This window comes from Triturus cristatus, chromosome 6 (assembly GCF_964204655.1).
Source record: "Triturus cristatus chromosome 6, aTriCri1.1, whole genome shotgun sequence".
NCBI lineage: Eukaryota > Metazoa > Chordata > Amphibia > Caudata > Salamandridae > Triturus > Triturus cristatus.
The window spans coordinates 41,624,434-41,652,311 of record NC_140589.1 but is presented as its reverse complement, the minus strand read 5'-3'; the positions used below and the strand labels follow the sequence as shown (position 1 = coordinate 41,652,311).

General features: G+C 49.2%; 1 protein-coding gene across 2 annotated transcripts in view; it reads right to left on the bottom strand.

Moving 5' to 3' along the window:
• Positions 1 to 27,878, bottom strand: part of MOCS1 (molybdenum cofactor synthesis 1) — a 285,312-nt gene that overhangs the window by 5,726 nt on the left and 251,708 nt on the right. The window contains exon 10 of one of the 2 annotated variants that reach the window (XM_085610229.1): positions 15,542 to 15,589. The exons of the other annotated variant lie outside the window; for it this stretch is intronic. Within the exon in view, the coding sequence (XP_085466355.1) occupies positions 15,542 to 15,589 (48 nt within the window). The remainder of the gene's footprint in view (positions 1 to 15,541; positions 15,590 to 27,878) is intronic. 2 annotated transcript variants of the gene reach the window in all.

Genomic DNA, 27,878 nt, shown 5'->3' with positions numbered 1-27,878 from the left:
TACTGCAACAAAACACATCCTCAGTGGTGGCAAAAAGATCCAGCCATTGCACAACCCACTGGTTGAAGATGTCCTAAGCCACCTCCGGATGAAGGCACATTTGTGGTATGCGATCCAATGTCTGTGAAGTGCTAATGTATTAATAATGCACTATCACTATCCCTGTTATATGTGTGCACTACCATACCAGGTTCCGTAGGGCCGCAGGGGTAGATGTTTATGTGTATGATGTCACATCACTACACTGGGCTCTCCGTTAATATCAGGCAGGTAGGAACTGGCATAATTCCATCACCTTTTCCTGTAACTCTGCACGTCGACTACTATAGCAAGTGGAATCCACCGACTGTAAATGACAGCAAGGGTCCCAAACCAGTTCTCCATTGTGTATGGATGTAATTGATAAGAAACCCTCATACAATTCCGACTATGTCATGATACCTGTGGTGGTGGAAAAGTGCCAGGAGAGGCCCAGGTCACTGCAGTCATGTCTGCTGGCCTCTTTGCCTTATTTTGCCTGCATAAGCTTCAAGCTTCAGGCTTCTTACCCTGGCAGATATAAAAAAAAATAATAACATGTAAACACTGCTATCAGCCAAGCGTGGGCACTGAAATTCACCCTTGTAGGCTACTGACAAAGTGCATGCCACAGGTAGCCCAGACAGTCCCATAACACAAAGATTGCAGCATACAAAACCAATATCCTGCTTAAAAAGGCCGAAAATTAAGTTCATGACAATCATGCAAAGGGCTTGTAAGGGTCAATGGCTTGGCAGTGCTAAACAGATAACTGGAGCGATTACAGCATTTAGAGGTGCCTCCCTGAAATGGAGAGTGTTTCCAGTCCATGATTCTATAGTATGGAAATGCATTTAACGTGTGATATTTCACTTATTTAGAGTTTTATTAGAGTACTCGCCTCATTCTATTTACTTCACAACACTGGTTGAAATACAAAATGGAGGAGGTATGTCAGTAAACGTGAAGAGACCGTCCTGGCCTGGTATTTTCCAATTGCTAAGTAAACACAAGAGGGTATGCTGTTCCTAAAGTTGTATCAGAGGCTAGGGTAGAGAGATACGTCTCGTTGCCCCATGGGGGGGAGAGGAGAGCCCCCCTGAGGTAGAGAGGGGAAGGAGGGAGGGAAATTCCTCCTTTCGGAACTAGGGTCCTCACACACTTCATCATTGGGCCTGCTCCTCATCGGGTCGGCGCAGCAATGGCCGACGGGCACCCAATGAGGGGCTCTTTAGCTGAGATCTTTTGTACCTGCCGTTTGGTGCAGTGTGGGTGAGGGGCCTAATTCGTGTAGATGTAGTGTAGTGGTGGGAAAAGAGGTTAAAACAAGTCAGTTAATCCTAGTGTGAATTTATTCTGGTAGGTAAATTGCCAGATTAACAAGCATTGAAAATGCAATAGGTCTCTCCTTTTATTAAGTTAAAGCCATTTGCTTTTCTAATGGTATTGTATAGCAAAGCAAATGGCTTCAACTTAATTAAAGGCGAGACCGATTGCATTTTTAATGCTTGTTTTTGGGGGGGGGAGGGGGTTGGAAATGGTGGAGGGGACTTGGGGTTCAAAAGTGCCTCGTAGCTACTTCTCGTCGCGAGGCCCCGCCTCCTCCTCACACGGTGAGATTGTTCAAGTTGGCATGTATGCATGCTTTATCAACAAGGGCAGTGCACACTGCTGAAAGCTTAGAATGTGGATACTGTTTTATGCAAATATTGTTTAACAAGGAAAGAACACCTTTCTCGGGAAGTAGCAGTACATACAGATAATTCTCACCAAACACTCATATGTATAGAAGCAAACTGGTGCACGTCGATGTAAAATGAAGCAGAAAATAAATAACCCAAACCAAAAAAAAGCCACACATAAGCAGTCGAGCGGAGCTGTTTGTATTGTGCCGATTTATCTTCATAGGCAAAAGAAAAGAGGGCACTGAAGCTGGAGTGAATGCATAACTGCACAGGTCAAAAACACGAACAGTAAACAAACACTGGCAAAGCCAATAGGTCTCTCCTTTGGAATCCAAAGGATAAGACATCCGTGATGCTGTGCAAGACGGTTAATAGAAAAAAAAAAAGCATTTGAGTTGGCTCAGTAGAGACAAAGAAAGTAACCTGGGTGGAAAAAGAACGTAAAGAGGAGAAGTAGGAATGCAACATGAGGGCGAGGGTGAAATGGGAATGGCAGGTGATGCAAAACAGGTGGGGGTTGGGGGGGGAGCAAAACAGAGGGTGCAGTGGGGGAAGCACCATGGAGAAAGAACAAAGGAATGGTGGAGGCGAACGAACAAGAGAGCGCGACGTGGAGTTTAAATGCCTAGGAGAGCGTCTGAAGGGTGAAGCTTTATAAAAATAGAAGGAAAAAAAAGAATTTGCGGCCGACTGCGTCACATTAAAGGCATGTGGGCCAAGTATGTGCACGTCTGCCAAACCTACCAAATAACAGCGTTTTTTAAAATCATTTTAGTTTACCCATCAGAGTTGGCTCAGTAGAGACAAAGAAAGTAACCTGGGTGGAAAAAGAACGTAAAGAGGAGTAAGTAGGAATGCAACATGAGGGCGAAATGGGAATGGCAGGTGATGCAAAACGGGTGGGGGTTGGGGGGAGCAAAACAGAGGGTGCAGTGGGGGAAGCACCATGGAGAAAGAACAAAGGAATGGTGGAGGTGAATGTACAAGAGAGCGCGACGTGGAGTTTAAATGCCTAGGAGAGCGTCTGAAGGGTGAAGCTTTATAAAAGTGAAATCTCATTGCAGCTCGAAGGGCAAAGTTGAGGAAAAGGATTTTTTTAAAACGTTCTGTAAATAAATATGCTTGGAGAAGTGAGAAAAACGGGGAAAGCACATTCACTGATGCTTTAAAAAACAAGATGGGTGTGGGCGGACCCAATAGAAACAAGCGCGGCCTGTCATTGGACAGACAGAAGATGTGCACGCGGGGACCGCCTTTACTGGCAGCGAAAAAAACAAGTCCCCAGTGTATCACGCCGCCAGTAAAGCATCCAATCCCCGCGTGCACATCTTCTGTGTCATTTGTCTCCCCGTGTGCACGCTGGAATTGTATTGATTCCAAAAGGCCTCTGCATGGCAGAGCAGCACATGCGCTGCTTTTGCCAGGCCGAGACCTAAAAACTAGTGAGTGGGGGATCTCTAAAGGCTATTTGTCTAGAATTCTACCCACTACTCTCAATAGGTGGACATGTTTCTTGCCTTCGAAGTCAGGAGGATCAGTGGCAATTCTTCAGGACCAAAGTGATAAAAAAAACTATCTACTCACCGTGGTGAGGTGAACCCCATCTTCCACGTCGTAACAATGTAGGTCAATCCCTACACGGTTGAGGAACCTATATAAATAAAAGGAACCAAAGCAATAAGGTAAAAGTAGTGCATTGGCATAGACAATATAACTCATTCCCTCTCAATCATTATGTATATCAGTGACACACAAGTGTGAATGCCAGTGTGAACATCTCATATCAGGTGCCCAAGTGTAGCACCCAAAGTGGTGAAAAACATGTACACAGAAAAGATTGTGAACTTCTGGTGAACTCAGTAGCCAGATATCTTGTCGTGGCTGCTCACCTAAATAATTATTAAGATTAGCCTCATCACTATCCAGCGGGAACCTGGACAAAATTATGTTGCCCTGTAACAGATAAGGGACAGCATAGTAAGGAATTACGAGTAAGACTCACACGATGGGGTATCCTGTACATCAGTGAACAATAGCAGGCAGTAGGGCCAGAGTAGGAGTTAATGGGTTGTGGGTTTTGTGTATGCAGACCCCACTATTATGGGGTGTTGAGTATCGCAGGTATGAGCCGTTAAGTAGCGCTACTAGCCCTTGCTGCCTTCACCACAGTGTTATGATGGTCCTTTAAGAAATAACGGGCAGTTCGGTAATTGCGGTAAAATCACAACTCAACCCAAAACCGACTCCTGGCTCAGTGGAGCGCGCATATCAGCAGCCCTCTACAAACACCAACAACTCAAGACAGTTGGTTAAGTCTACGGCGTGGCACTGAACGCCGAGGGACATCGCACCAACGGGAGAGAATTTTCTCACTCACCTGCAATCTATGGAAGGCGCGTTCAGTAACCTACCCCTGCCGCCAGAACCGGGTGGTGTAGTGCAGATTGACGGATAGGCATATATACACACTGGTTCACGTCCGGCTAGGGGCGGGCACTTGATCGTGCTCCAGCTGCAGCCAACCGGATGTGGCGACCTGGGAACTGTGGCGGCCATATTGTAGATAGCACTCTTGGTGTACAGTAATTGAACGTGTAGAACCTGAGTGGTGATGTAGGCTCGAGTTAGTGTTATGGCCGCCACAGTTCCCTGGTCGCCACTTCCGGTTGGCTTTAGCTGGAGCGCGATCTAGTGCCCGCCCCTAGCCGGACGTGAACCAGTGTGTATATATGCCGATCCGTGAATCTTCACTACACCAGCCGGTTCCGGCGGCAGGGGTAGGTTACTGAACGCGCTTTTCATAGATTGCAGGTGAGTGAGAAAATTATCTCCCGTTGGTGCGATGTTCCTCGGTGTTCAGTGCCATGCCGTAGACTTAACCAAGGGTCTTGAGTTGTTGGTGTTTGTGGAGGACTGCTGATATGCATGCTCCACTGAGCCGGTTTTGGGTTGAGTTGTGATTTTACCGCGATTACCGAACTGCCCGTTCTTTCTTAAAGGACCCTCATAACGCTGTAGTGAAGGCAGCAAGGGCTTGTAGCGCTACTTAACGACTCGTACCTGCGATAATCCACACCCCATAATAGTGAGGTCTGCATGCACAAAACCCACAACCCATTAACTCCTACTCTGGCCCTACTGCCTGCTATTGTTCACTGATGCACAAGATACCCCATCGTGTGAGTCTTACTCGCAACTCCTTACTATGCCGTCCCTTATCTGTTACAGGGCAACATAATTTTGTCCAGGTTCCTGACGTATACTGATGAGGCTAATCTTAATAATTATTTAGGTGAGCAACCACGACAAGATATCCGGCTACTGAGTTCACCAGAAGTACACAATCTTTTCTGTGTACATGTTTTTAAGCACTTTGGGAGCTAGAGTTGGGCACCTGATATGAGATGTTCACACTGGAATTTACACTTGTGTGTATCTGATATACATAATGATTGAGAGGGAATGAGTTATATTGTCTATGCCAATGCACTGCTTTTACCTTATTGTTTTCGTTCCTTTTATTTAGAAAGGTTCCTCAACCGTGTAGGGATTGACCTACATTGTTACGACGTGGGAGGTAGGTTTCACCTCACCACAGTTTGGTCCTGAAGAATTGCCACTGATCATCCTGACTTCGAAGGCAAGAAACATGTCGACCTATTGAGAGTAGAGGGTAAAATTCTAGACAAATAACATCTAGAGATTTCCCACTCACTAGTTTTTAATCAGGCAGTTTACCTACCAGAATAAACTCATACTTGGATTAACTGACTTGTTTTAACCACTTTTCCCACCATTCCACACATCTACACGAATTAGGCCCCTCACCCACACTACACCAAACGGCAGGAACAAAAGATCTACGCTAAAGAGTCCCTCATTGGGTGCCCGTCGGGTATTGCTGCACCGACCAGACGAGGAGCAGGCCCAATGATGAAGCATGACACCTAGCTGGCTGGGTGTGTGAGGACCCTAGTTACGAAAGGAGGAATTTCCCTCCATCCTTCCCCTCTCTACCTCAGGGGGGCTCTCCTCCCCCCTCCCCCCTCCCCCCCCCCCCATGAGGCAACAAGACGTATCTCTTTACCCTAGCCTCTGATTCAACTTTAGGAACAGCATACCCTCTTCTATTTACTTGGTCTTGGGCATGTATGCTGGACCTGTTAAAAAGTCTATTGTTCCCCCCCTTTTTCTTTGATATATTTTCCAATTGCTGTCCTGAGCGGTGTAGGGTTCAGCTGAATGCATGCTCAAACACCTTTGGTTCCAGGCCTTCTATGAGAAGATTGTAGTTTGGTACCACCCTGAGGCATGGGATCAGCAAGCTACATAGTCCGGATCCCAGGACTTCCAGAGACCTGTTTCCATGTTTTCTGCATCTAAAGGCTCGTTTAGAGATGAAGTTAGAGGGTGCTAATCGCAGGTTTCTGTTTGGCATATAACGGACAGCCTGACCCCAGAGGTATCCTGGACCTCTACTCCTGTAAACCGTGTGCATGGTACAGAGTATGTTGAACTTTATTCTAGAGCACTTTGGCCGCTTATCTTAAAAGCTTGTGTCGCTGCCAGGTGAAACACTTTCTGGCCTTTTGGTTCTGGAGTAATTGAAGTCTGTGGATGAAATCTTTGGGAGCCTGGTGAACACTAGGATTAAAGAGGCTGACAAGCTGTCAACATTAACAGCAGCAGCAGCACCCCTTGGCTGCTTAGGAAGGTGCCAGCATGTAGACGGGTGGACAAGAATCTACAATTTCTGAAGACTGCCACTAATATGTCAAGTCTCAGAAGTACCCTAAAGCATGGCTGCACAAGTGCACAGTTCAAGCACAAGTTTACACACGTTCCAATAGTTCTCGTTCATGGGGCTCTTCAAAGAAGTCACAGGCACTGAAGAGTTCTACCCATATGTAGGACACTGAAGGGATTTTAAAAAAGAATCTCAAAATAAAAAGGTGTAGCTAGTTGCAGGCTAATTTGGCTGGATCAAATTCATTTTCCATTAAAAAAGGAGGAAAGAACAAGTTACTTACCTTCGGTAATGATGTATCTGTAAGAAACATTAGTTAGTTAGATTCCTCACCTTAGAATATCCCCAAGCGTCAGGCTGGATCCGGAAAGATTTTTGTAGCAATACCCCTTGCGCGTCGCTAGGCGTCGTCTGCGGCTCCGCGTCCGTCGTTGGCGTCGTGCGCCGGAATGACGTCGGAGTACTTAGACGCCGCCCTCACACGCTGACGTCAGTTCTTGTACATAGCTTTCCGCGCCGGGAACGCAGAGCCATGCAAGAGACCGACACTGGTGCCAAAGAATCTAGGGCCCTGAAAAGGATAGCCTTAACCCTAGATGTCGGTTCGCAGAACGGGGAGGCTGGGTGGGTCGGTGAGGAATCTAACTAAGTAATGTTTCTTACGTTAGTTAGATTCCTCACCTTAGAATAGATACCCCAGCAATACCAACCCGGGAGGTGGGTCTGCAAACCAAGATCACACCAGAAAGTCCTGGAGAACAGAACGGCCAAAGTGGCCATCTCTCCGGACTTGGCTGTCCAGACAGTGAAGCCCACGTCGCTGCCTGACAGATGTCCTGCAAGGGGACTCCCCGTCCCAGGGCAGTTGTCGCCGCCGTGGCCCGGGTGGAATGGGCTCTCAGCCCAACAGGAGGGACCTTTTTCGCCAAGGAATAGCAGATTTTAATACACAACACTACCCATCGCGAGATGGTCCGCTTGTGTACAGCTTTACCCTTCTTAGCCCCTACGTATCCAACAAAAAGTTGGTCGTCCACCCGGAACTGCTTTGTGCGGTCCAAATAAAAGGACAGCGCACGTTTTGGGTCCAGACGGTGGAGCCTCTCTTCATCTCTTGAAGGATGCGGAGGCGGAAAGAAGGTGGGCAGCGTGACAGATTGACCGATGTGAAAGGGAGTCACGACTTTAGGAAGAAAAGAAGGACGTGTCCGGAGGACAACCTTATCTGGATGAACCGAAATGAAGGGAGGCTTAGCCGACAGAGCCTGGAGCTCACTCACCCGCCTAGCGGAGGTGATAGCCACCAGGAAAGCAGTTTTCAGAGTCAGAAGACGAATGGGACAGTTGTGAAGGGGCTCAAAGGGAGCACACATCAGAAAAGTGAGAACAAGGTTCAAGTCCCACTGAGGCATTACGAAAGGAACAGGAGGGAACATATGAGTAATGCCCTTGAGAAAACATGAAACAACAGGGGACTTGAAAAGAGAAGGCTGATCAGGAAGCCGTAAGAAAGCAGAGATTGCAGCAAGATAACCTTTCAAGGTGCCCAGAGCAGAGCCCTGCTGGGCCAAAGAAAGCAGAAAGAGAAGAACCTCAGAAAGAGGGGCGGAAAGGGGATCCACAGCCTTTGCTGTGCACCATGCCACAAACTTGTTCCACCGGCTGATGTATACTGTATATACTGTCTTTGTGGAGGGACGCCTGGCTACCAGAATGACATCACAGACTTCAGGAGGCAAGTCAAATGGCATCAACTGTCGCCGCTCAATCTCCACGCATGGAGGAGGAGGATGGACAGGTTCGGGTGGAGGACCGTCCCCTGTTGCTCCTCGTATCGGGGGATCGATGGACATACTGAGTAGCTCGGGATACCAGTACCTTCGTGCCCAATCCGGAGCCACCAAGATGACTTGGGCCCGGTCGCGCCTGATCTTCTTCAGCACTCTGGGCAGAAGTGGTCTAGGCGGAAAGGCGTACAACAGACCGCAACTCCACTCGCGACGAAAAGCGTCTCCGAGCGAGTGGCGCCTTGGAAATTCCAACGCGCAGAACTGCTGACATTGCGCGTTCTCTTCGGTGGCGAATAGATCTAACCAAGGCTCTCCCCACTGCAGAAAGAGACCTTGCGCCACGTCCGAGTTCAGACGCCATTCGTGATCCATCATGCACCGGCGGCTGAGTTCGTCTGCTCTGGTGTTCAGAGAGCCCGCCAGATGTTGAACCACCAGGTTGATGCCCTGATGTTCCAGCCATGTCCAGAGGCGCAGAGCCTCCTGACAAAGGGTCCACGACCCCACCCCGCCCTGCTTGTTGCATTACCACATGGCGGTGGTGTTGTCCGTGAACACCTGCACGACACTTCCCCGGACAGAGGGAAGGAAGGCTTTTAGTGCAAGTCGGATCACCCTCAGCTCCAAGAGGTCTGATCTCCGCCTCTCCCATATGGCCCCCCCCATCCCAGGAGGGACGCATCCGTCACTACGACATGCTCCGGTTGGGGTAGGGAGAGGGATCTGCCGCTGACCCAATCGCGATTCGTGAGCCACCACTGCAACTGTTTCGCAGTGCCCTCCGAGATCAAGACATGGTCGGACAGGTTGCCTCGATGCTGGGCCCACTGAAACTTCAGGTCCCACTGCAGAGCCCGCATCCGCCACCTGGCGTGAGGTACCAACAGGATGCAGAAGGCCGTCAGTCCCAGAAGCCGCAGCACCAACCTGACCAAGACCCAGGACAGAGGCCGGAAGATGGAAATCAGGGCCTGAATGTCTCGGACCCGCTGTTCCGGCGGATAGACCCGGAACTGCGCCGAATCGAGAACCGCCCCTATGAAAAGGAGCTTCTGGGAGGGACTCAGGTGCGACTTCGGCACATTGATGGAGAACCCCAGCGAGTGCAAGAGGTAGGCCGTAGTCTGGAGGTGGGAGACGACTTGCTGGGGCAAGCCCGCCTTCAACAGCCAGTCGTCGAGATAGGGGAAGACTGGAACCTCTGATCTGCGCAGATGAGCTGCGACCACCGCCATCACTTTCGTAAACACCCGAGGGGCACTGGTGAGGCCGCAGGGGAGCACAGTGAACTGAAAGTGCTCCTGACCCACGTGAACCGCAGGTAACGCCGGTGGGCCGGCAGGACGGGGATGTGGAAATAAGCGTCCTGCAAGTCAAACGCTACCATCCAGTCTCCAGGGTCTAGGGCAGCCAGAACCTGAGCTAAAGTCAGCATCTTGAACCGCTCTTTCCGGAGGAAGGCATTCACGCTCCTGAGGTCCAAGATCGGGCGTAGGCCCCCTTTGCCCTTCTTTGGAACCAGAAAGTAGTGGGAATGACAACCACAACCTACTTCTGGACCAGGAACGCGCTCGACGGCCTCTTTGGCCAAGAGGGCCGAGACTTCCTCCCGCAGAAGATGCAAATGATCCCCCGACATACGGTGGTTCTGCGGTGGCATGGCTGGAGGGGTCGTCTCGAAGGGGAGGGAGTAGCCCCTTCAGACGATTTGCAGCACCCACCTGTCCGAGGTGATGGAGCGCCAGTGGAGCAGGTGATGGCGAACTCTGCCTCCCACTGGCGTTGAATGGGCCTGAAAGCTCGGACTAGGAAGGCTTTGAGGCGGATGCTGCCGGGGTGGATGTGGACTGACCGGCACGTTGTCCTCCAGAACCGCCTCGGCGGAATCCGCGACCGCGTGCAGGCTGGTTCTGCGGCCGGTGGCTGGGCGGACGTGAGGAGGCGCCCCTTCCTTGGCCACGAAAGGGGCGAAAGGCGGAAGTTTGCGGCCGCGGGGTCGAAAGACCCAAGGACTTGGCCGTGGCCCGGTAGTCCTTGAACCGAGCCAGCGCACTGTCCGCCTTCTCACCAAAAAGGCGAGTGCCATCAAAGGGCATGTCCATGAGGGAACTCTGGACATCCCCCGAAAAAGACGTGGATCTCAGCCAGGCGTGACGCCGAAGCGCCACCGTGGTGGAAATCGCCCGACCTAGCGAGTCCGTGGTGTCAAGTCCACACCGTATGGCATGCCGTGCTGCATCTCGCCCGTCAGCAAGTGCTTGGGTGAGTCGTGTCCGGGCCTCCTCCGGGCACAGGGGCAGCACGTCCTCCACCGTATCCCACAGAGAGTGGGAATAACGGTCCAACAGGCAAGCGGTATTTAAGGACCGCAGTCCCAAACTCAGGGACGAGAACAGTTTCTTGCCAAACTGTTCCAACCTCTTGGATTCCCGATCCGGAGGAGCGGACGGGAAGGAGGATTGGGATGTTGAGGCCTGGATAACCAGACTCTCGGGGGTGGGGCGATGGGAGAGGAAACTGGGGTCGCCCGGAGAAGGGCGGTGGCGCCGGGCTACGTTCCGATCCACAGGAGGAACTGTGGAGGGCTTGGACCAAGTGCCCTGCAGAACGTCTATGAGGGCCTCATTAAACTGCAGCAGAGGCTCGGTGGAGCTTGCTGTCGGTTGGAGGACCTCTGTGAGGACGTTAGTCCTCACGGCCACAGCAGGCACTTCCAGCCCAAGGGCTTCGGCCGCCTTGCGCAGCACCACTGAAAAGGCTGCACCCTCCTCCGAGGCCACAGTCGGAGGAGAGATGAAACCAGCGTCCGGTGAGGTATCCAGACCGCTGGCATCCCCCAATTCCTCTGCCCAGTCCTGAGAAAGTTGGGCCCGCCTGGCCATAGGGTCCTCAGACCTCTCACAGTCGCCCTCGTCATCAGATTCCTGGTAAACAGGAGGAATGATCGGAGCCGGGCGATAGATGAAGTGGTCACCCATCGGCGCCGGGTGCGGCGTCGAGCGGCGCCGCACGGGCGTCGGGCCCGGACCATGGCTAAACCGGGGTACGGCATCGTCCAAAGACGGCATCGGAGGTGGAACCGGTGTCGGCGCCGGCGGAGGAGGCGTCGTGAGGTCAACCGGCGCCGGCAGGGATCTAGGCCTGGATCCCTCGGGGACCTGCGGCGTCGGGACCGGAGCCCTCGACGGCGCCGGGGCCGGAGCCGCCGGAACGCAAGGTCGCCCAGTCGAACCTGCGGGGCCGAAGGTGCGCAGGCAGGCGTCGACGGCGGAGCCAGGCCCCTCATGGCCGAGAGGAAGGCACTGACCTCCGCCGGAGTCGCGCCAGTCCCAGAGACCAGCGGGTATGGGGACGGACGCGGCTCCTGCGGAACCACCCTGACCCTCAGCCTGGTCGCGCGACCGGTGAGGGGAGTCCGAAGAGCGATGTCGTGTCTTGGACTTCTTGGAATGCTTCGACTTACCGGAAGACCCCGACGAGCGATGACTATGGCTGTGGCTCCGCGAACGGTCCTTGGTCCTCCTCCTAGACAGAGAGCGACGCGGAGCCGAGTGCCGAAGCTCGAGAAGCTTACGGGACCGCTCCCGCCTAGCCTTCGATGTCAAGGCCTGACAATCGGGGCACGACTCCGCGTCATGGTCGGCCCCCAGGCAGTACCGTCACTGACATCAGTCGATGACAGGCGTCACAGGCTTTGAAACCAGGCATCCTACCGGCACCAGAGTCGAGTCGATAGACCAAAAAGAGTCAAAAAGTTAGTCAAAAAATGACTAGGGGTAAGCTCTTCCCGGATCGGCGCTTACTGGCGCGGAAAAAAGAAGAACTGACGTCAGCGCGCGAGGGCGGCGTCTAAGTTCTCCGACGACGTCATTCCGGCGCACGACGCCAACGACGGACGCGGAGCCGCAGACGACGCCTAGCGACGCGCAAGGGTATTGCTACAAAAATCTTTCCGGATCCAGCCTGACGCCTGGGGATATTCTAAGGTGAGGAATCTAACTAACGTGTTTCTTTCAGATAGGACTTTACAAGAGTCACTGTATAAAACAACGAACACCAAAATCTTTCACAAGCCTATTTTAGGGGAAACATTCAAGTAAACAGAGAACCTGAAGTCACACAGGCAACAGCCTCATGAGGCTGAAAACTGACACTGCTCCTTTGAGGCATCGGCACCAGTATTGGTACAAGCCCTACAGTGAAAGGTACTTCTCTTTTATAGGGCCTGTGGATCCAGACTCTGCTCGCTAAACCATCCTGATGTTTACACAGCGAAGGATGGAGGGTTACTTTAATGATTCACCATGAAGGACTAGAATTACAAGTAAAACAATTTCTTAAAATTCTTTCATAGATTCACATGCTTGAATTAATCCCCGTCAGAACAAGAATCCTTGTTAGGGAATATTTATTTCTGCAGCGTACATCTTTAGTGAAACAACACCACTTTAGAAATCTACAATATATGTAGTCTTCTTATCCAATTATGTGATCCAAACTCCAGAAAATGAGGTGGAGAGAGATCAACTCCTCTTAGAGATTCCATGGCTTAGATTGTCATCAAAAATAGACCACAATAGGCTTTCTATTTCATGTATTTACATATCTGAATTGAACCTAACCATGCAATACCTGGCAAACACCAGCAGTAGGCGGCGATGAGACTAACCACTATGCAGGGCCCTCCCACAATTTGAAAATAGACTACGTCACAGCTCACAATGTCTCGTCACAGCTGTAAAATTCAGGGAGAAAGTACAGCCTCCAAATATCTGCTCACATGAGGAAGAGAAAAGCACATTCAGCAGAAATGCTCCCACCACTGAACAGACATACAACCTCCTTTACCAGGGGGGAGAATGATGGCGGTAGAAGTGTTTTTTAAGCATATTTTGAATGCCATTTAAGGAGCACATTGTTGGAGAGGGCAACGAGATCTCTTGCTACCCTTCTACAGCAAGAGGGAAGCCAAGATTTTTCATGGATAAAGTTTATTTTGCTGTGAGGTCCAGCCAGGTCCTTGCATCGTCCATAAGGACGATGAAATGTTAATGAGAGACTCTATAAATGCGTCCCTTCTCGATTTAGGGAAAGGGTAAATTCTTGGAAAAATCAAAGGACACTTGCAGTAGTGGTCTTCAAATCTTACCTTAAGTAGCCACTTGTGAAGGTACGGGAAGCTGCTTTTGCCTCCTGAGATAGCTCCTAGTCTAACACACTGGATGACAACTCTGGGAGGACATGCTTTGATATGGTAACACTGACCGGCTGGCAAGAAATAAACAAGGGTATGAGTAGTGATTGGATGAAAAGGGCTCATGATAGTAGGCATCTTGTAGGTAAACTATGACAAAGTATTTTCTTCACTGCAGTAGCAAGATAATGCTTTTCTCGGTTCTTCAGTTAGTCAAGAATATTTTAGGTACACGGACCAGTCCTTGGTCACAAGCGGGGATAGTAGTACAAACACTCAGTATTAGAATCGTCACCACATATTGTCATTTGGCTGCAGAAGGCACAAGGCTTGAATATAGCCTTCCTGCCTTTAGTAGATGATCTCCCTGTAATGACAAATGGAAAAAGAACAATTGATGGACAGAATGCAGAACAATGTCATACATTCACCCCAGTACACAGATCTGGGCCTAAATCCATCGCTTTTTTGCTCGTCTTGCCATTCCAGTTTGGACCCAGCCATATGCAAATCAGTATTGACCCTGCACCCAATGGGAACAGTCCAGCCCGAACTGTCAGGCCAGGTCCTCCCCGGACTGGAAACAAGCATCCTAGAACCATTTTCGGGCTTTCAGCCCTCATCAGCCAGGATAGCTTGACTCCAGTGGCATGGAGAGTACGGGACCCACGTACGGACATACCCGTCCCACTCGGGGTGACATATGCAAAAAGAACAATTGATGGACAGAATGCAGAACAATGTCATACATTCACCCCAATACAGAGATCTGGGCCTAAATCCATCGCTTTTTTGCTCACCATGCCATTCCAATTCGGACCCAGCCATATGCAAATCAGTCTTGACCCTGCACCTAATGGGAACAGTCCAGCCTGAACTGCCAGGCCAGGTCCTCCCTGGACTGGAAACAAGCATCCTAGGACCGGTTTCTGGACTATTCCCATTGGAGCAGGGTCAAGGCTGATTTGGATACGGCTGGGTTCAAACTGGAATGGCATGGTGAGCAAAAGAATGAGGGATTTAACCCAGATCTCTTGCCTGGGGGTGAATGCTCTGATTTGTTCCACATTCCGTCCATCAATTGTGTGTCTTCCGCTTTCTCGCCCTAAGAGCACCGGGTATGCCCAGACATGGGTCCTGGGCTCACTGTGCCACTGGAATCAAGCTATCCTGGCTGAAGAGGGGTGAAACCCCGAAACCGGTCTTAGGATACTTGTTTCCGGTCCAGGGAGGACCTGGATTGGCAGTTTGGGCTGGACTGTTCCCATGAGGTGCAGGGTCAAGGCTGATTTGCATTTGGCCAGGTCTAAACTGGGGTGGCATGGTGATCAAAAGAATGATGGATTTAACCCAGATCTCTTGACTAGGGGGAATGCTTTGATTTGTTCTGCATCCCGTCCATCAATTGTGTGTCTTTTGCTCCCTGTAATGACAGCACTGATTAGATCATAAGAGATTATCCCCTGGCCGAGAACCCACTCACTCAGAGCGCACACGGGGCTGCAACTGAGCATGGAAATACTGAAAGAAAACAAATCTTATCTTACGATGTGAAGCTTAAATTCTGAACTTAGTTGCTAGTTAGATCTAGACACCAGGGCTCTTGACTGGTACTCCCTCACACATGGCATGCAGCAGGAACCTGAACTACGGGGACCTTGGGAGGGGGAGGGGGGAGGAGCTTAGCGCACTTTCACTTTTTGGGCTGAGATTTGAGCATTTTACAATGAGCTGAATGTGCTACTAAAAACTGCCTATTGCTATAAAGGTGCGTTTTTACATTTTACTGCTATTTTCTAATGTTACAAAGTACTCCGAGCGTGATATCTGAGAATGATTCAAGCATGTAAATCTATGAAAGATCAAATGATGAATACCTTCACCTTCCTGTTTGCAATCTAGTCCTGTAAACATTTAGCATTTCGATCATTATTATTTTGACTCAAAGGTCCGTGTGCAAATACTCTCCAACATTCTTCTGCTAGATCCTAAAGTGATCCTTTAAAGGGTACACAGACCTGGCGGGCATGGTGTCAGATTTACACACAACCCCAACATTGCAAAACCTCTTAGTAAAAATGCAGTTACGTACGGCGTCTTCACCCACCGATGAGGATCATTGGCCGATTCTTCATCTGGGAGATGTTAAACATGCCTACAAATCAGAGAAATACAATATGAAAAGAAGGCTGCTATGTAAACTACCAATAAGGGTATTTACATTTGAAAATCATGTTTTATTTAGCAATTCTATGGACAAAAGTTTTCAATATTGTCACTTGTAAGTGTGCTGTAAGATCTTGATTTCTCGCCTTCTCCTGCCATTCTCAGGTTTAGACCTATCGATTGAGACTCTGCAGGCTCTTGTAAAGTCAAACAGTCTTTCCACATAAGTTAGAGTTTTCTTATTCAAGAGATGACATTTGGGATAGAAAGCAGGATGTGGGAGGCTGCTTATTTCTACATAGCGCTTACGAGTGCCTTTGAGGCACCTAAGTATCGTGGACCAAACTCTGATCACCTTTACTGAGGTAACAACCAGTGTTTGTGGAGGATGATCTGGAGCAAGGGCAGAAAAACACTTTGTTTCTATAGCTCCCGGAGGGGTAATCCAGAACCATCTACGGAAGGTGGTATATGTGTCAGTGAAGCCCTGGGACAGTACTTGTACGTAATCCGTTGCGCAGTTTATGGTTGGTCTCCATCTGTAAAAGCACAGACGAGCTATAAAATGATGAAGTGAAATGCAACCGAGAGCGATTGCCAGTGGCTGAGATTAATTCAACTGTTACATGCACCACTCTTTGTGCTTCCAAGCGGAACTACCTGAATACAATGGCTTTACAGAGACGCAGGTCCTGGAGCTTGGGACCCCACTGGACTCACTCTGCACCTTACTGAGGAGGTCCAACTCGGCTGAACAGGTGTAGGGTTGCTCATATTTCAGAGGGGACATGGCTTGGCCAGTCAGTCTGGATTGTCCACTGTGGGGCAGTACCAAAGCTGATTTGCAGTTGGTCCGCCTCTGCGAGTCATGGTATAGACAAGCTAAAAACCACAATGGATTGTCAATGGAATGGATGGAGTTCTAGAGTATTTACAAGCGGCTGAGACTACCCAAGGCACTCCATCCATCACTCTTTATGGCTTCATCATGCCCCTCCACAGGGCAGCGGGACCCTACAGCATTCTGTGTCAGCCGTGCCTCTTTATAACCAGAAACCCTCAACTGTTCTCAACTCTGCTCTGAGGAGTCACCATGCTCAATCAACTACTAGAAAACACAGCTTTTCAACTCCATGCACAATGTCATCTTGAGGAGGCCAGGTGAGTTGGCCTGGCATGAATGAGACACCGTTGATGTCCTGGCCAATGGAGACAGATCAGCAACGCTGGCTCCTCCGAAACGGTAGCAATCCTGAAACAGCTAAACTGACAGCAGTGCCGCGCCCATCTAATGATGCACTGTACAGAGCACTGCAATATTCAGCATCAATCTAACTTCACAGTGTGTCCACATGAGAGAAGAGGGAACATTTGATGGCGTAATTTTATGCAGTGGGGCCGTTTTTCAATATATTTGGATAGCTCATGAGTTTAATCGCTTAGAATCTCGGTACACAATTGTATTCAATAGTATACTTAGGAGTGGCATAAAAATAGTAAAGGATAGCAGACCAGGGGCCCAAGGCTGCAGAGGTCTGCCCACACATCCTCTTGGTCTCTATCAGTTTCCTGTATCCCTGACCAGTGGTGGCTTGTGGTTAGGCTTCATTTGTTGCATCCAGATGTCAATCAATTGTGACCTTGTTTATGAAGACTGGTCTCCTTCTGATGGCCAAGTTCTGGTTTCACAATACAAACCCTAGTATTCATATAACTCTCCCAATGACCCAGGCCCACACACCCCTCTGTCACGCCTCTAGCCCATACATAAGTGAGACCTGGAGCCTTGCAGTGTGCCTCGCTCTCATTTTCCATTCTTCTTTAGCTAGGTTGCCACCAGAAGCGAGCAGTCCAATGAGGGATCACAAATGATGTATACAAAAAAGTAAAGCGTATATAAGGAAGAATACATCAAACATGTCAACACTGCTCATATGATAACATTTACTAACAGCTTAAACAAATTCTCTTTTTCTTTCAAATGTGACTTTTTTTTTTAGACACCAGAAGGAAATATAGTCAGCTAGACTGAAATATCATTAAAGATTAATGAGATGTTGTCACTTTAAGAGGCGCCAGAGCCCCAAGATGCACAACTTTGTCAGTCCTCTCAGTTCATTTCATATTTAAGTCAAAGAAAGTATCTTAATCACTATTGTAGGAAACTGGTTTTTGTTGCAGTAATCCCCCCACTTTTTGCCTGGTATTTGATGCAGCCTTGACTGAAGTGCACTGGGTGCCTGCTTACCAGGTACACAGTGCCAGTGTTCTTTCCCCAAAACAAAGCAATGGGGCTATATTATGGATGCAGCGCATTTTCCTGGATTGCACTGGGCACACCTTTGAAAAGTTCCACCCAGCACAATCCAGGAAAATGCGCCGCATTATGGTGAATGCACTGCCCACAGGGCAGCTGCAAACCTGCGCTGTCCTGGGGCAGTGCATTCATGTGAAAAATGGAGCAGGTGCTTTAAAGCTGCTCCATGTTTGACATTGCAGGTGGCAACCTGCCTGCACTTTTGAATGGGATTAGGGCTCCCTGCACATGCCTACAAGGGGATGTCTGGGGGGTTCCATGGGACCAATGTTTCCTCTAATTTATTTCCTTGCTGTGCAACAGTTTAAGGTCTGTGTGCGCTGCAGCCAAGGCTACGTGCGCCAGGAAACGGACCGCACGCGTGGTTGAGGCGTCTAACGAAAGGGGTGCAGCCAACATTAAAGTGAAAGCGCCTATTGGGCCCTTTTACACAAATTGTAATAAAAATAAAGAAAGAAAACTTTTGCAGCGCGGCTGCTAAAGTGAAAGCGGTCACGCTGTGGATTAAATAAAAAAATTAACTCGGATGCTATAGTTAAAGCGGACCGCGCGGGAAATGAAAAAATACATGAGTAAATGACATGATATAAAAGGTTATCCTAAAATGGGGCGTAATTCAGTTTTAGACAATGAAGGCTGAAATCAATACTTGAAAACTCTAAATTGGAGTAATGCCTCCCAGCCCATTGAGCAACTAGCGCTTTACACAAGGAAACCAAATATTGTTCCTTAAATTGTCTTTAATTTGACTTGTTATTTTCAATCTTTCACCTGTAGTATAAACTCTAATATATCACACCTATATGAATGGTTTTTTAATGCTTTTATCATGCAGTAAGTCACAAATCTTTTTACCCTAAGTTCTTAGCATTTTTTTCTTTGCTGGTTTTTATACAAAGTTTTTGGGGAGAAACATACTATACATTTACATACATAGTGACAGGGGACAACACTTGTGAATAACAAAACTTACATGACAACACTAAAATAAATATATGTAGAGGATCAATCAAGCGAACATTTTATATGCAACAAAAAAAAAAAACACAACTACTTAGTTAAATACAATAAAAACTTGGTTTACCTGAGCCCCCCTGTTGGTTCAGCCTGACTGGTTTCCCAGGCCAAGCCTGCAGCCTCCTTTCCACCGGACTGATCCCCATTGACTAACATTAGCACCCGATGCTGAAAGGCACCTCTGCATCCGGCCGCCCCAGTGCAACACGAGGTGACCTGTTGGCACTGCTTTGGACCTTGCCCCATACTTACCTTAAGTCCAGGAGATTGGTCCCATAAGTCGCTGTGAAGTGCCCGAATGCAGTACATGTTTCCACCAATTGGACAACATTGGGCACCTGACACTGAAAAGCACCTCTGCACCTGGCCACCCCAGTGCTACCTGAGGTGACCTGTAGGTGCTGCCCTGGGCCTTGCCCCATACCTACTTTAAGTCCAGGAGATTGGTCACATAAGTCACTTTCAAGCACCTGAATGCAATGCATTTCTTTCCTCCATACAATAACAGTGCTGCTTCGGAAATTGTACTAAGTGTTCATTTTCAAACCTCTAAAAATTCATAACTTGAAACGTACTTGCCTGATTTGGATGATTTTGGTGCCAAAAGTTATATTAAGACAAGAGATATTTTTAGAAATTGGTGTGGATCTCCCTATTGAGTCGTGTGCATCATTTATTGACTCTGTGTGTATTACAAATGTCTAGCACTCCTCTCTGATAAGCCTATGGCTGCTCGACCACACAACCCCCAAAAGAGCATCTTGGGATTGCTAAAGCAAGCCCCTGTCCGCTAACAGGGGATACACGGACTCTTTGCACAGTATACCTCTTTTTGGTATATTATATAAAGAACCAGTTTCCGTGCTATTTCGAGGAGGTAGTTAGGTTATTCCGAGGAGGTAGTTGGGTTACTTATAAATTCAATGCCAATACCCAGGCTGGAGAAGTAGGCCTACAAGTAATTCACTTTTTTTTCGCCATCATGAGATCTTCATTGACATTCGCACACCCTACAATAAACAAGCATTGGCATAGCCAAAAGGTCTCACTTTTGGGACCTTCTAAGTATTTAGTTATGCAGCACAATATCCTTGGTGCAACCACATCAACTGTTGCGTGGCTAAACACTTATAAGGTCCCAAAGGCGAGACCTATTGGCTATGCCAATGCTTGGTGTGGTTGTGTGTGTGTGGTTGTGTGTGTGTGTGTGGTTGTGTGTGCGGTTGTGGGTGCGGTTGTGGGTGGGGTTGTGGGTGGGGTTGTGGGTGGGGTTGTGTGTGGGGTTGTGTGTGGGGTTGTGTGTGGGGTTGTGTGTGGGGTTGTGTGTGTGTGGTTGTGTGGGGTTGGGTGGGGTTGTGTGTGTGTGGTTGGATGTGCTTGTGTGTGTGTGGTTGTGGTTGTGTGTGGTTGTGGTTGTGTGTGGTTGTGTGTGGTTGTGGTTGTGTGTGTGGTGTGTGTGGTTGTGTGTGTGTGGGGTTGGTGTGGTTGTGTGGGTGGTTGTGAGTGGCTGTGTGTGTGTGGTTGTGTGTGTGGTTGTGTGTGTGTGTGTGGTGTGTGTGTGGTTGTGTGTGTGTGGTTGTGTGTGTGGTTGTGTGTGTGGTTGTGTGTGTGTGGTTGTGGTTGTGTGTGGTTGTGGTTGTGTGTGTGTTGTGTGTGTGGTTGTGTGGGTGGTTGGGTGTGGTGTGGGTGGTTGGGTGTGTTTGTGTGTATGGTTGTGTGTGTGGTTGTGTGTGTGGTTGTGGTTCTGTGTGTGGTTGTGTGTGTGGTTGTGTGTGTGTGGCTGTGTGTGTGGTTGTGTGTGGTTGTGTGTGTGGTTGTGGTTCGGTGTGTGGTTGTGTGTGTGGTTGTGTGCGTGTGTGTGTGTGGTTGTGTGTGTGGTTGTGTGTGCGGTTGTGGTTGTGTGTGTGTGTGTGGGGTTGTGGTTGTTTGTGGGTGTGGTTGTCTGGTTGTTTGTGGGTGTGGTTGTGTAATGCTGCATCAAAAGAAATATAATAACCCCAATAAATGAAGCTCATGGCATAATTCTAAATATGGGAAGTCATAGATAACGTCAAAGTAAGCACACTTTCTTGTGTCTCAACGGGTAAACTTGTTTGGAGTTTGCTCTGTGAGGCAGGAATGTTATCGCAGCAGTTGAAATGTTTTTACTGTAAATAGATTATTTATATGCGTTGCAAGTCCTGTTCTGCTGGGTTCCGTAAGTGTTCCATATTCGTGAACATGTAAGAAACCTGCTGTGTTTTGAACACAGTATATTCCTCAAAATCCAGACCCCTTGATCCCACCTCAGAGCCATGGGTAAAAAGTACACTACAAAAAGCATTTCTTATGAAGATAACAAAACTGTTAAGATAGCGGAGCACCAACATCTGAAAACTGCAAAATACGGCTGGCAATAAACGAAGTTAAATGAAGCAGATTCTGAGGCAAGACGTGAGGCCCTGGGTTTTTGCCAGGCTTGCTGCCGTCTTTATGACTTTGGGTGCGGCGGGGCGCCGACACCTTTATCGTGTGTACCTATGGGGCGAGCAGAAGCCGGTGTTGTTTGTGCGGGTGGAGTGCCAACGTCGGGCGGCGTGCGGGCGTACCCTTCTGCCGAGCGATACTTTTAGACGTTTTTTTTTTCTTCTTTTCGATTTGTATAGCGCCTGGTGACCCAAGGGCATCCCCGCACTGTAAGAAGGTTGTTATCCATTGAGGGAAGGGAAGGGAGGAGGGACATTTATTTCGGGAATAGGTGCGTTTTCAGTTTTTTGCGAAAAACCAGGTAACTGGATTCCAGTCTGAGGGTGCGTGGGAGGGAGTTCCATTCCGTGGCCGCTTGAACCGAGAATCGTCGTCCTCCTGTGCGTGTCCTTTTGAATTTGGGGATGTTGGCTAAGTGCTCATTCTCAGAACGGAGGGATCTGGATGCTTTGTAGGGGGTGACCAAGCTGCTGAGGATCGCAGGGCCAGATCCGTTAATCAGTTTGTGTGTCGTGCACATGGCTTTGAATTCCACCCTTTGGCGCACAGGGAGCCAGTGCAGGGCCTTGAGGGCTGGTTTTGCTGACACTCTCGAGGGAAGGTTCATGAGCAGACGTGCCGCAGCGTTCTGTGTCCGCTGCAGTCTCGTCAGGGTGGCCTCTGGGGCTCCCAGGTAGACCATATTGCTATAATCCAGACGGGACAATACTAGTCCCTGGATAAGGAGTTTCCTGGAAGCAGGTGGTAGTAAGGGGAGAATCTTACGGGTAGTGCCCATGAGCCCAAAACAGGTGCCCGCAGTTTTGGCCGCTTGCGTCTTCATGGTGAGCTCAGGTTCGAGCCATACTCCAAGGGTCTTGATTTCACGCTTCGGGGAGGGGATTTCTCCGAACACGTCAGGCCAGACTGTTGGGGGAATGGTCGCCCATTGTTTTCCCAGGAGCATCACTTCAGTCTTAGACCCATTTAGTTTTAATGATGAATCACTCATCCAGCTGTGGATTTGTGTGAGACAGTTAGCCAAGATCTCTGGGTGGTCGACTAGTTGGGATAAGGAGATGACCAGTTGAGTGTCATCAGCGTAGCTTACCATTTTTATGTCAAATGGTGTCACCACGTCTTCAAGAGGGGCCATATATGCATTAAAAAGCGTCGGGCTCAGGGAAGATCCCTGAGGGACCCCGCTTGTGAGGGGGAGGGTGGATGAGTGGTAATTGCCGTCCCATACCTGGAACGTGCGTCCGGTGAGGAAGGATTCTATCCAGCTGAGTGCCGTCCCGGTGATCCCTGCTGCCGCGAGTCGATGGAGAAGGACACGATGGTTGACTGTGTCGAAGGCTGCGTTGAGATCCAGGAGGATCACTGCCACTGACCCTCCTGAATCCAGTATGCGCCTTGCCTCCTCAATGACGGCGAGGAGGGCAGTATCGTGCCATGACCCGGGCGAAATCCAGTTTGGGATTCCCGTAGGACGTTGTTTGTTTCAAAGAACTGGGACAATTGTCCGTTGACCAGTTTCTCAGCTACCTTGCTGATTGCCGGGAGGAGTGATATTGGTCGGTAGTTTGCCATATCTGCTGGATCGAGCTGGGGTTTTTTAAGGAGTGTTTTTACCACCGCGCTCTTCCAGCTGGCAGGAACAGATCCCTGGGCAAGTGAGCTGTTAATGAGCTCCATGACCGAGGGGACGATGACAGGGGCCACGGTTTTGAGGAATCTAATGGGAGCCGGATCCAGAGGTGATCCGCTTCTCATTTTGGTCATGGTTCGTTCTACCTCTACGCATGTTACTGGCCTGAATGTCGCAAGTTGAGGGCGGGGATTACTTTCGGTCTGGCTGGGAGGTGGAGGATTGTCCAAATGGCTGGCGGGACCAGGAGAGGGGAGGGAAGCTAGAATACGGGCGATTTTGACGTCGAAATAGGTGGCTAGATCATTACTTCGGTCCACAGGGGGGGAACTGGAGGAAGGAGAGTTAGGTACTTTAAGCAGCTCCTTTACAATTAGGAAGGATTCCCTGGCCGAATTGGAGGATTCTGTTATCCGCGAGTCATAATGGGAAGCTTTGGCGTGCCTGATGGCATCTTTGTAGAGTCTGACTGTATTATGGTATGCTTCCTTGCTGGTGTGCTGCCAGTCTTTCCTCCAAAGCCGTTCGGCTCTTTTACAGTTTTTACGGAGTGGTCGGAGGTCCGAGGTATACTACGGGGCGGACCCGGGTTTTCCGTTTTTGTCCTCCCTGGTTCTTAGTGGGAGTACGGAGTCCAGGGAGGTGGTGATCCACTCTCTGAAATTACTGTCGGCGACAGCCGGGTCTTCTGCGTGTGCAGGGATGGTGTTTTTAAGATTCCTGGCCCATTCTTCGGTGGAAAGTCTGGACCAGGTCCTGTCCCTGATGTAAGTAGGCGGTTTTTGAGGTTTCCTGAAAGATCCTGGTAGTAGGAAGGAGACTAAGAAATGGTCTGTCCAGGGTAAGGGAGAGGCCTCCTTCACTTGCATCGAAGGGGTGCTAGTGAACACCGGGTCCAGCAGGTGACCCTTAGTATGAGTGGCTCCAGAATTAAGGAGGTGGATGTCAAGTGCTGCCAGATCGGAGATCAGGTCAGCTGCTGCCCGGTCGGTGGGGTCATCAAGATGGATGTTTAGATCCCCTACGATCAGGAAATTTGATATGGAGTGGGCCTGGGTCGCTACAGTGTCCAGGAGAGAGCTAGCGAAAGGGCCTGGATGCCCGGGAGGGCGGTAAACAAGGACTCCTGTCAGTGAGTTGGTCGGGTCTAGCTTGATTGTAAATTGCAGGCTTTCAGAGTCAGGGATCTGCGCATCACCGGATTTGCAGTGAAGGTAGTCCCGGTGAATGATGGCAACACCACCACCTCGGCCTAAGGGGCGGGGTAGGGACTGAATGAGGAAGCCCGGTGGGGTAGCTAGCACCATGTCTGACTCCGAATGTGGGGCGAGCCAGGTTTCCGTGAGGAAGAGGATGTCAATCTCCTGGTCTGCTATAAGGTGGTTAATCTGCGTCGCGTGTTTAGGGAGCGATCGGCAGTTTAACGATGCCAGTTTCAGGGCAGCGGGCTTGTGAGGTTTTATAGGTAGTTTGAGCTGGACTGGCTTGCAGAGGGAACAGCGGATGAAAGGTCCATTTAGGTCATGAATGTATTCACAAGGGGAGGTGGGGGGTCTGAGGCTTAGTAGCTCCCGACGTGAGTAGCTTACCTTCGGGGCAGCTGTATCCGGCAGGGATTGTGCCCGGTCGTGCGCGGACGGGCGCAGACGGGCTTGCCTTAGGCGCGCAAACGGCGCTCCCGCTGCGCTCGTCCGCTGCGCTGGTGTGACCGGCACATTTGTAATTGGTGATAAGGGCGTGGCCTCGCAGTGGGCGTGGCTTCCGCGTTCTGACCGCGCTGGCGGTGTGGGCGTTTCCCAGCAACAACGCTGGGGTCCTTGTGTCAGGGGAGGGCTAGGAGGGCTGTGAGAGCGCTAATAACTCAGCGTTTCAGTGCAGGTGAACTCCGTGATATTTTTAAAATCAAACACACGAAAGAAATACAATTTTTAAAATCAATTGTGGGCACAGTCCTCCGGCTTCCGCCTCAGAGGATATCAAAACAAACGTTGACGTCAGCGGTGCAGGGAGGCCGCGCCCGCCCCAAGCAGCAAACAGGAAACTCTTAATTACGCTCTTTCAAGGAGTGGCAGGAACAATACCGCATCTAAGCTGTGCTGTGTAAGGATACAGTTATGATTGTCAGAAGAGACCCAAACCTGTTTTAAATTACCCTCGGTTTTTGAGAAATACCGCAAACATAAGCAGGAGGCCAGAAAGCCAGCTGCCCTGGCCAAGTGCCTGAAATGGTGCGCGCGCGCACCGGGGCAACGGAGGTCTGACCTTAGAAACTCCACGAGGAAAATGCACCAGGCTGAAACCTCGCCGCAAGTGAAACATGCTTTCAGAGTCTAACTGAAGTGCTGTAATGGCGAGTGTAGGGTCAGTCATGCTTAGTCTGTTGTTCCTTTGTTGTTTCCCGGCCGGGGGTTGTCAGGCGTTAGATTGTGAAGGTGAGCGGATCTGTGCTGTTTGCTTTGTGTAGACAACAACGCACTCTAAAGTACCCCTTACATACTGACAATCCCTCATCGCGATCACTCTAAAAGCGAAAGTGATCGCGATGACGCACGCTAGGGATGCGCGCGCAGCAGCGGGGAGAGGGGTATGGTGCTGAAGGCTGGTGCAGGAAAGGCAGATGGCTGCGCGTGAAGGGAGGGGGGAATGCGGAAAGCCGCTGTGAGCGTGCACGCCATCGTGCACTGTAGCTTGTCGCCAGCACAAATTGTGGGTAGCACTTTCTAAACCCACCTACTAAATGTCTCGCCAGACCAGCGCATGCGCTCGGTCAGGCGAGACCTAAAATGCAGGGTTACTCCTCAGAAGAAGGGTGAAATGGAACTTGGAAGAAAATTGAAAATATCAATTAACTCAGTTCCGCCAAGAGGTCTGAACAACCTATGTGTCTGTTAAAGAGAGAAATCATGACAACAGCATTTGGAAAATGTGTTGTCTGATGTCCATGTGGCCACTCTACGGATTTCATTGATTGGAACATCTCAGCAAGTGCACAAGAGGGTGCGCTCCCCCTGTGCATGAATGGGGTTTATCCTAGCTAGAAGGCATATGTTTTCCTTTGGATACCAGGCGGTGATGCTTCAGACTATCCACATAGCTGTTTAGAAGCAGCCACACTTGTGTGAACAAATAACTGTTGTTCTTTTGAGCTTTTTCTGGTTTTGTCAGGACAGTGGTATCAGAATATATCTCACTATAAAAGTTATGTTTAGGGAAACGTAGAGCCCATGATTTGAACTCCCTAAGGGGAAGACGGCATTCGTTCAGGAAAAAGACCTTGCTTTATTAAATAGATAAAAGCACTTGCAGAATAATTCAATATGCAATGGCTGTCAGGTGAACATTTCTGTAAGACAATTTTAGGTCACAGCTCTACTGGTCATGCTCTTCATCTGTGGTCCTGTTGATACACACATGTAGAACCTCATTCACTTGAAGGCATTAGGTTCCAGTAGCAGGACGCTTGGCTTCTTTCAGGATAGCCATGCAGTCAGGGCACGGATTTAAATGACTGTACCATGACACTGAGATGGCAGGCAGCTAGGCTCAGTGATTGAGGAATGTTGTGTCCGCCTCTGGGGGAATTCAGCCTCCAGTTGAAACCTACTAATTATAAAACAATTCCAACTCACCAAAGAGCCAGAATACCTTCAGGATCTGGCCGGCCAATAAGAAGCTGTCCTAAAATTGCATCTTCTCATCTGATCCACTGTTTCTTCAAGAGGCGACAGCATGGCGGAAAATCTCTCGTGTCCAGAGTGCAAAACTATGGAACACTCTTAGCCAATGGGTCCATATGTGACTCTAGCCATCTTCAATTCATGAAATCCCTGAGATCCCATATATTTAGATCACTGTTCAAATAAGCACTAGCCACACCAAGGGAAGTGAATGAATACTGCTGAATCCAGGACCAGCCCGCGCACTGAGGTGCACTCTAAACTCTTTCATTAATTTCCTTTTAATTCTTTGTTTTTATTTCCTCCTAGCATCCTTTTTTAAACTACTTTTAATTAAGTTTTGATGACCGTTAAAATTCGACATACAGTTCTCCCAATAAATCCAGCAAGCAGCATTCAATGATAAATTGTATGTTATTCAGGACATAAAAGACCATACTATGATAATGGCCGACATAAAAAGTACTCTTCAGCCATGCATTGCACGTAAAATGTGCATCTCGATGTTATACATCAAAATACTTTTACAGCTTGCTATAACCGCCAACAGCAACTCGAGGTGTGTATTTTTACCTTTTCCTTCGTCCCTCTCCTTTAATCCATGTCAGCCTATGATGCTGTACCTTGGCCCCCCATATTTTATCCCACTTTTTGGACAGTCCATACTAGTGAAAACCCCTCTCTCCGCAACAAAGCACCAGTCCATGTTATGGTTCCCTTCCAAAACACAGGCTGCATTGGGCGTCCCAGAGGCCCCAACAAGACCCAGATTGCCCAAGGGCATGGGTGCTTTTGAAGAGGTAGAAAAGGTAGTCTTTGCCAGGTATGTCCAAAGGACTGGCCTGAAAGGGGTCACAAGCATTATACTGCAGCCTGATAAATCTTCTCTCAGAAATATTTTTGCAATAAATCCCAAGAACATTTTTATCAAAACAGACGCCCAGTTGAACGAAAAATTTCTGGTATCTACTTAATGTTTCATCTCCCCATGTCCTACAAGCACAGTGGCGGCTTCAACTCCAGGGCGGATGACAGCGGTATATCCATTTTCTTTGAACTTGTGTCCAGTACTTTGCTTTTGCGTGGCAGTTCCATTAGTACAAAAGTCCACTGAAGTCCACACCCTTGGTTATTTTATGTCGATCTGTAATGCGCCCTATCACCTGGGAGG